A 10,177-nucleotide genomic window follows, 5' to 3' on the forward strand; every position below is an offset into this window, starting at 1 on the left:
GTTCCGCAAAAAAAAAAAAAAAAAAAAAAAAAAACTAAAAAACATAACAAAACCAATTTAAAGATCTGCCAAAGTCTTCAATAGATACTTCCTAAAGAGCATATATTAGTGGTTTGAAAGCTCATGAAAAGATATCAGTAACCATAAGGAAGAAGTAAATTTTTAAAATCACTGTGAGATCCACTTCTCACATAGGAATTGAACCTCTCACCACTGCCAGTAGGAAAATAAGCAGATAACATGCAAGTAACATAGACCTACTTAGTCTTTCTAATTCCTTTATCCAAGAGAAGTTATTGCATACATCCAGCATGGGGATGCACACCTGTAATCCCAGCACTCAGGAGGCTAAGGCAGGAGAATCATTGCAAGGTCAGTGCCGGCCTGGAGTACATAAAAAAGGCTAGCAGCTTTATTGACACACACAAAAAATAGCCTTTGTGTTCATCCATAGAGAATGGATAAACAAATTACAGTATAGTGAGTAGGCAAAAGTGATGTAAATTGTTAGGAATCATGTCAGTAGTTGCCTGGCTAGTGAGTGGAAGGAGATTGGTGGGAAAGGTGTACAGAAAGATTTGGGAAAGTTAGGTATGTTCATTGTCTTGATTGGAGTGATAATTCAGCTGGCTAATATATTTATCAAAAATATGCTTAAATATGAAAATTATATTGACAATTAGAATTTAAAATTTATGTAGCCCATGTCTGTAATCCTAGCACTGGGGAGGCTGGAGCAAGAGGGTTGCAAATTTGACAACAGCCTAACTATAGAGTGAGACCCTGTCTCAAAAAAATAACTAAAAAAGTAAAACGTGGAAATTCTAAGACTGAAAATAACTAGAAACATTTTTTCTCTAGCACTTTTATGTTTAAATTTTTGTTTTAAAATAATTGTAAGCTTAAATATTAAATTACAAAAATAGTATGGAATTCCCATACCTACCATTTGTTACATTTTTTCCTAATTTTGGTATTATATACAACCATTGTACAGTGATCAGGTCTAAGAAATTAATATGATACAGTAGTACAGTTTTGTCAATGATGTTCTTTTTTGTTTTTCTTTTATTTTTTGTTTTTGGTACAGGGTCTCATTATGCAGCTCAGACTTGTAATGATCCTCCTATTTTCAGCCTCCCCAGGACTAGGATTACAGATGTGCACCACCGTGCCTGGTCTCAGTAGCTAGTTCATCGTGCTCAAGGCTAAGGCTCATGCAGCATGTGGTGCTGGGGATGGAACTCCGGCCCCTGTACTTGCCTAAGCAGGTGCTTAGTCTGCTGAGCTGTCTTTCCTGCCCTTAATGATATTCTTTTTGTGACAAAAATAAATTCAGGACCTCATGTAGTATTAGTTACATTTTTTTAGTCCACTCTGTCCTTTTCAAGACACTCTTTACAATACTGCGTGAGATTGGGTGCAGTCAGATAGTATGTGACAAATCAAAGGAATTCATTGAATTTAATGAAAAAGTAGTTTAAAGAAAATCAATGAAAGATGGTAAAGTTACCTTATTTCTAGCAAAAGCAGGAAACCTTGCCCTATCTAGATCTGAAAGATCAAGAGGAGAGAGCATTTACTGGGATCTGTAAAAAGCTCTTTTCAAGGAAGGGGTCATCAGATCAGAATTTAACCTTGAGAAAAGAAATAAACCCATTCAACAATATCCCAGGAAAAAAAATTAGAGTAGAAATACTTTGATCTCACTTTCTTCCTGCCTTCTAATCTCCTATTACAACTTTCCATTTCCTAAATCTCACAGAAAGCCAGAGAGCAAATAAGCTCATTATACCATCAATGTCAATTTCTGGGTCCCTGACCAGGATGAAATTTTGTATGATGCTGTCATGAAATATATAGCAAACTGAAGTCATATGCAACAGCTTCAACTCTGTATAGGCCTTATATTTTCTTTAATCATCTGTCTACACTTTACCAAGTATAGTGTGAGATGTTCTTAGGTATTTCCTTTTTCTTGTAGGATGTCATCTTGTTCCTGCCAGAGTGGGAAGATGGACATTTCTACCTTGCTAAGTACTATGACAAATTGATGCCCATGGTAACAGACAACAAAATGGAAAAGCAAGGTGACCTCATCAGGTATATAGTTCTTCATTTTGGAAGGTAAGTGTAAGATCTGCTTGTGTGCAGATTAAGTATGTCAAGTGACTGTTACCACGTATCTTAGCATATTCAAGATGTTTTCTCCTTTATCATTGGTTCAGCCTATTGCCTCTGATAAAATATAAATTGTTTCCTGGATGTTTTTCCTTCCCTTTTAGAAATAACTTTAAGAAAAAAACTTTTTAAAAATAAATATTAGGGGCCGAGGAGATGGCTCAGTGGAATATGCGCTTCCCTGGCAAGCACAAGGGCCTGAGTTCAATCCCCGGTTCCACAAAAAAAAGAAAAAAATATTAAAGGGTCGGCAAGATAGCTCAGGGGGCTAAGCACCTGCTTAGGCAAGTGCAAGGACCAGAGTTCGATCCCTGGCGCCACTTGCACACCAGCTCCACTCCCAGGCACACTGAGCTGGGCACGCTGAACCAGCCATGGACACCGGGTATGGAGGTGCATGCCTGTAATCCCAGTCTTGGGGAGGCTGAAAACAAGAGGATCACTGCAAGTATGAGCTCCGTAGTGAGACCCTGTACCAAATACATTAAATAAATAATTGTTGGTGAAAAAACTATATTAATGTATTTAAAAGAATGCAGGGGCCAGGGAGATGGCTTAGTAAAATAAGCGCTTCCTGGGCAAGCACAAGGGTCTGAGTTCAATCCCCGGTTCTGCCAAAAAAAAAAAAAAAGAATGCAACGAGGGGCCTGCCCATTAGCTCAGGTGTTTAAGTACCTGCTGAAACAAAGCAGTCAGGCTCAGAACGCTGTGGTGCAATCCCCCCATCTTCAAGCCAAACCAGACCTGCCGTAAAGGCAACCTGAGCAGCCCCAAAAAAGAAAATCCTTCTGCCATTTCGGGGCTGGGGAGATGGCTCAGTAGAATAAGCACTTCCCTGGCAAGTGCAAGGGCCTGAGTTCAATCCTCGGTTCCACCAAAAAAAAAGATGCAGCAGTACTGAGAACATGTAATAAAAGTTGTCCTTTTCATCCCAGACCCTCATCTTCTTAAGTCCCTAACCATAGAATAGAGAAGGTCCTAATCCCAATATAGTTAATGATTAAATTTTAATGCAATGTTTTTTCTAGTCCATTCCTATGAGAAATAGCCTGTAAGATAATAATTTTGACATTAGACTACAGAATTTTCTTAAACTAAATAGCAAGTGAAATTTAACTTAATTTCATATATCAATGTTTTATAGTGAAATAGTATATTGTGTCATTTTTGTACATTATTAATTCCTAAGAAGTAATGACTTTTGATAGGTTAACTATTCAGATGTATTTATCTGAATAACTGAGTTTATGTTGAATAGCTTTTGGGGGGTTGTTTTTGTTGTTATCATTTTGGTTTTTTACTGATTAAGTATAAATGTTTGCCCTCAACAAGATAAAGTATAAAGAGAGGGAAAGGCCTGAGGATGTAACTGCCTGGCAAGCGCAAAGTCATGAGTTCTATTTCTTGCACCAAAATTTTTCTTTGTTAATTTTCTTTTTTCTTTTTTTTTTTTTTTTGGGGGGGTGGCTGCTTTAGCCTGCCCTTGGGGTGGGGCTGGTATGGCACGCAGTCCCTGCTTGCCCACGTAGGTGCGTTAGACTGCTGAGCTATCTTGCCAGCCCCCAAAATAATTTTTTAAAAAATAGAGGGAGAAGCATGAAGTATATAAAATATCTGAATAACAGTACATTCTAGAATATGTGAGTAGATACCAAAATAATAATAAATATCAGACATATCTGTCAAATATTACTAAGATGCCAAAAATGAACCAGAAATCTAGCAAGCATTGACTTTGGGCATATGTGAGATCCGAACTCAAGTTATTAGCTTTATGGGTTCAAAACCATTTTATACAATAAAAAAAATGTTTGATAAAATAAACTGATGGCCAGTCTTCAAAAAACAGTAAGGAGAGAACATTAGTAACTGGACGTATTTAACAAGATTGAGTGATTTGCTTGCAAGCTTAATGAACAGTGTATACTGATAAAGATTGGAAAATTACAGAGAACGAGATTATGCATATTTGATACCCCAGCAGTATTTCATATACTGTAATGTATAAGTTGTATATTCCAATTTTGAGCAGGGAAAAACATGACAGCCTGAATTTCAGGAATATTAGTTCATTATTGGAGGGAAGAAATAAGGAATTGGGATGACAAAGGTGTTATAATTTCCAAGAAAAATAATCATGGACCTGACCTAACCTTTTGGCCATGAAATATAAATGAAGGTACAGACCTTAAGGATAATTTTACAAGTATTGGCAAGACTTTGAATAGCTCTGACCTTTTATAATTTTTGGCGGAGGCCATGTAAATCCAAGAATATTGGCAGGTATGGTGATGTATGCCTGTAATACTACCGACTGGGAGGCTGAGACAGGAAGATTGCCACAAGTTTGAGGCCAGTATAGGCTGCATAATGAGTTTAAAGCTAGCCAGAACTACATGAAGAACTTATCTTCAGAAACAAAACAAAAAAAAAGAAGAGAGGCATCAAAAAAACCCTCAATTAGGCCAGCGAGATAGCTCAACAGCTTTGGCAAGCTCAGAGGTTCCATCCTGATTCCTCATGCTGCTCCTGCCCCACCCCAGGGCTCACAGAGCTGACGATGGAGTCCAGGTATGGTGGCACATGCAGCGCCAGGGAGGCTAAAAAAAGAAGGATCACTATGAGTCTGAGCTGTGTAATGAGACCCTGTACCAAATAAGTAAATTTAAAAAAATAGCTCTATTAAGAATTTTTGGGCTGGGGAGATAGCTCAGTAGAATAAGTGCTTGCCAGGCAAGTTCAAGGTCATGAGTTCAATCCCCAGTACCGCCAAAAAAAAAAAAGAATTTTTGTCAGAAGGCCTATATATAACTGAAATGTTAGTCTTCACATTTTAATTCATAACAAAAGTGATCACTATGCTAATAATATTTTTATCTATATAATTACAGATCACTACAGTATGGAAATCAATTCATATATCAGTCAATGCCGCGAATGTTATCACTATGGCTTGATTTTGGTGCTAAGGCATTTGAGTGGGAAAAAGGTATAACTCTTGTAAATATTTTAAGTGACTGGAAGAATTATAACTTTGGTATAGTCATAGCTTGACAATCTAATTTACTAAAGCTACAGGTGAATTTTATAATGAAAATGCTCTATGAATATGAGAAGGGAATGGAAAAACAAATCATTGTAGTTACACTTCAGGGTTTTCAAGTTTGAATCCAGCATAAAGTAAAAGATGTTGGTTTAAGGGCTGGTGAGATGGCTCAGTGGTGTAAAGCACCTACTTACAACAAGCTAAACTAAAGCAAAGCACAGGGACCGCAGTTCAATCCCCAGCATCACATGCCAGCCAGCCCCGCCCCCTGGTGGGCTGAACTGGCCACACACACACAAAATAAATAAATAAATAATTTCAAAAAAAGATGTTGGTTTAAGCTGAATAACTCACCCTAAAAATTATAATGTTTGGAAAAAATTAATGTCTGTTGGCCCTTTTTTCTGCTTATACAGAGCCATCTCTTTTTTCACAAATTGGCAGGTGCTATAGCTTTGGATATGTAAATAATATTTTAGAGTTGTTTTAACTGTTTTGGAAATAGAGTGGAAGAAGGAAAATTGAAAAGAATTAAGATGTACTATCTATATAGTACTAACTCACCATGAAGAATATAATCATTATGTAAATATAATCATTATGCAAACATGTACTAATAAAAAGGTTTTTTTAATTTTAGAAAATGGGCCAGCCAAATAGCTCAACAAATTAAAGTGCCTGCAAACAGGTGCAGGGGCCAGGGGTTCGGTCCCTGGGCCTACTGTGCCAGCGCTGAGAAGGCAATTGAGACTGGGCATGCACCTGTAATCCGAGCTCTTGGAAGGCTGTAAACAGGAGAATCACTACAAGTCCAATCTAGTAGTGAGACCCTGAATGCCTTGTAGACCCTTCCTAAAATACAAAAAGAAAGAAAAGAAAAAAGAAAAGGGCCCAGGGAGATAGCTCAGTAGAATAGGCACTTGCCTGGCAAGCACAAGGTCCTTAGTTCAATCCCTGGTACCGCAAAAAAAAAAAAAAAAGGAAAGAAGGAAGATAAAATTTTGTGAGGTATGTTAGCAACTGCCTGTAATCTCAGCATGCCATAGGATGAACCAGGAGGATTGTGAGTTGCAAGCCAGCCTGATTTATAAAATAGTGAGACCCTGTCTCAAATAAATAAATACATACATACATATAATTTTTCTTCTGTGAAATGGTTGTTACTGGATTTTTTCCTGTTTCTAAAATGATTTTTTTTTTTTGTTTTTTTTTTGTAGCTGGCCGTTCTGATCGTGTACAGATGAGAAATGACTTGGCTAAAATAAATAAGGTTATCACAGAACACACAAATCAGTTAGCTCCGTATCAGTTTCTTACTGCTTTTTCACAGTTGATCTCTCGAATTTGTCATTCCTATGATGAAGTTTTTGTTGTCTTGATGGAAATAATAGTCAAAGTGTTTCTAGCCTATCCTCAGCAAGCAATGTGGATGATGACAGCTGTGTCAAAGGTAATATATTAATCACCACAATGTCTCTTAACCATTTTATATGGCACTCATTATTTAATGGTAACGGATGGATGAAAATTCTAGGGTTTCTGGTCCATATTTGGTGAGCACTTTTAAATACATTTAAAAAAGAAATTATGACATTACACTTACTGGGTTTGATAGCACACACTTGTAATCTCAGCACTGGGAAGGCAGAGGCAGATGAATTTCAGTGAGCTCAAGACCAACCTCAGCTACATAAGTGAGTTCCAGACCAGTCTGCAATACATAGTGAGAACTTGTCTCAAAAAGTGGTGGGGGGGAGATGCCAACAGGAAGCTAAGTGACATATATATGTGTATATAAATAAATAAATATATGTATATATACACATATATGTATGTATATGTTTTTGTCGATGTATTTTCTCTTTTTTATAACTAGTATATTTAAGATAAAAAATTAAACATGTTTTCTTTATGAAGTCTAGTAAACTATTATATATTTTTTCTAAGAATGTTAATCGAAAGTACCTAAATTGAGCAATATTAAAAGAACTATTGTATTACTAGTGGAAGTATATAAAATAAATATTTTAGAGCATTTAGAAAATACATAGAGACTTAAAATTAAAATTTATGCCTTCTACTTTTGATAAAATCTGTTGTAATGTATATGTATATATGTATATATATATTTTTTCCAAGCATGTTTTAACACTCAATTTGAATTACATTGAAGTATAATTTGTATTTTTTACTTAACGATATCTCCATATGACTAGTTTTTGAAAATACATTTCTAAAAAGTCCTTCCAGATAGCTCAGTGGATTAAAGTGCCTGCTTAGGCAGATACAGGGACTGGGGTTCAATCCCTGGCCTGACATGCTGGTCCCACCCCTGGGGCACACTGAGACAGCGAATGAGACTGGGCATGGTGGGCCAGGGAAATAGCTCAGTACAATAAGTGTTTGCCTGGCAAGCACAAGGTCCTGAGTTCAGTCTCTGGTACAACCAAAAAAAAAAAAAAAATAGACTGGGCATGGCGGCACACACCTGTAATCTCAGTGCCTGGGAGGCTGAAAACAGGAGAATCACTACAAGTCCAGTCTGTATAGTGAGATCCAGTAGACCCTGTACTAAATATTAAAAAAAGATAAAAGAAAATACATTTTTAGATGCATAAAATTCCAAAATAGCTCTATTTAGTTGGTCATAATGTTATTTGTACTTTTTGGTCTTGTAGTAGGCAAATCTATATTTTTCACATTTCTCATTATTTTTTCAGTGTAGATCCCAAGAAGGGAATTCATCATCTTATAGAACACTAACATTTTTATGGCTCTTAATGGTTTTGTTTTGTTTTTTTTTTTTACCACTTACGACATTTTTATTGGCATATGACAATTTACAAGGATCCCTGTTGCATTATACATCACACTGAGTAAGAATCGTTTAGCCATCTACATTCATTCTTAAGGGTAATATTTTTTTCTCAAATTATAATCCCCAATATTGATTTTAACTATGACAAAAAGGAACAAGAGCAATTCCTTGAAGCAGACTGTAACTAAAAAACTTTTCTTAATGGTATTAACAAGTTGATTTCCAAGAAATTTGATCACTATAAACTCACAAATACTTTTTCAGTTGGCTTTTTGCCAATCAAGTTTTCAACTTTGCAAGTTTCATTAAATTCCATGTAATTTTTTTTTTAATGACAGTCCTCTTATCCTATGCGTGTGAACAGATGCAAGGAAATCCTAAATAAAGCTATCCTTATGAAAACATCTTTAGAAAAATTTGTTGGAGATGCAACTCGTCTGACTGACAAGCTTCTAGAATTGTGCAACAAATCGGTACTATCACAAATCTTTATTGCATGCACACTAACATTGAATAATTTTTTTATAAAACTTATGAGATTTTTCCTTTTCATTTTGTTAATTAAATAAAAATTCTAAGATTAGTAAGTATACATGTGTATCAAGGGTATCAAATTGTATACTTTGTATATGATTTTTTTTGGAAGAGGCTGAGGATCAAATCCAGGGCATGTACAGTGTAGGCAAGTGCTCTACTACTGAGCTACAGTCCCATCCCCTATATGATTTATCTTAATAAAGATTTAAAAGTTTAGTCTAATGTATTAAATCATACATATTATTCAGTAACCTCACAATTTATAGAGGTTTAAGTCCATACTCAGCTGGGAATATAGAGCAGGGTATTCCAGAGGCAGAACAGTTCATGGTGATAGAAGACAACAAAGGCAAGCAAGGGGGAGATAGACAAGGCTCTTTCTTTTTTTCTTCTTTTTTTTTTTTTTTTTTTTGCGAAACTGGGGATTGAACTCAGGCCCTTGTGCTTGCCAGGCAAGCACTTCTTCTACTGAGCCATCTCCCCAGCCCCAAGGCTCTTTCTTTCCCTTGTATTATATCGAATCTACTAGGATTAGGGCAGTACCATTCCAATAAGTAAGCTGATCTAGCAATCACTCACCCTTAGTTGTAGCTCCTTTAATCTCAACATTATACTATCAATCAGTCACACACTCTAGATTTAGCCACTTCTAAAAATATCACTATACCCACTTGCTTTGGGGAACATCTAGACACAAACCATAACATTAATTAAGTAGGAAAACAGTTACAGGAATGACCCACTATTTTTACCTTAGGAATTGGATTAAAAAAACTAAAGTGTATAAGAAGGATTTTTTAAAAAGAGGCTGAAGACAGCCAGACAGTAGTACATGCCTGTAATCCAAGCTATTCATGAGGCTTAAGTGTGAGGGTCACAAGTTTGAGTTCATCTTGGACAATTTAGCAGGACTCCTATCTCAAAAAATGGAACTGGGGGAGAGACTTTGTAAGTCAAAACAGCCAGATTTCTTTTGACAGATACAGTATTCAAAGTCTATTAATTGTTTCTAGATAAAAAGATTACCCTTTATCTCACCTTTTAGAAATGCACTTTTAAAAGAGGTAATCTGCTTTTATTATTTATATTCTCTTCGAGCTCTAATGAACTTGACATTATCAAAACCAGTGTCATGATAATAGCCAACTTACTAAACACTGGCATTGTTAATAGTATAGTATGTATACAGGTTTCAAGCTTTGTATCTAAAATCTTCATGGCAAGCAATACTTTGCAATTTCAGAATTTTTCATATTTTTAAAGGTACACAGGGGCTGGAGAGATAGCTCAGTAGAATAAACATTTGCCTGGCAAGCGCAGGGTCCTGAGTTCAATCCCTGGTATCATGGGGCGTGGGGGGGGAATATATATAAGGGCTGGTGAGATAGCTCAGCAGACTAAGCTTGGAGGGGTTTTGTTCCCAGCACCACATGCTGCACCAGCTCCAACCCCCCCCCCCCCAAAAAAAACCAACAACAACAAAAAAAGGAACTAAGTTGTGAGACTTTCTGGGGTGCAGCCCGGGCCAGTGTGCTCAGCCTCAGCTATACCCCACATCTTCAGCCCCAGGGCCTGGCAACAGGGATGGAAACAAA

General features: G+C 36.6%; 1 protein-coding gene across 1 annotated transcript in view; it reads left to right on the forward strand.

The window, feature by feature from the left end:
• Atr (ATR serine/threonine kinase) overlaps positions 1 to 10,177 on the forward strand; it is a 146,029-nt gene that overhangs the window by 116,867 nt on the left and 18,985 nt on the right. Inside the window, exons 35-38 of the mRNA XM_023712951.1 lie at positions 1,985 to 2,127; positions 5,073 to 5,170; positions 6,445 to 6,677; positions 8,384 to 8,518. Of these exons, the coding sequence (XP_023568719.1) occupies positions 1,985 to 2,127; positions 5,073 to 5,170; positions 6,445 to 6,677; positions 8,384 to 8,518 (609 nt within the window). The remainder of the gene's footprint in view (positions 1 to 1,984; positions 2,128 to 5,072; positions 5,171 to 6,444; positions 6,678 to 8,383; positions 8,519 to 10,177) is intronic.

Source organism: Octodon degus, unplaced genomic scaffold (assembly GCF_000260255.1).
Source record: "Octodon degus isolate 3935 unplaced genomic scaffold, OctDeg1.0 scaffold00028, whole genome shotgun sequence".
In the NCBI taxonomy this organism is placed as follows: Eukaryota; Metazoa; Chordata; class Mammalia; order Rodentia; family Octodontidae; genus Octodon; species Octodon degus.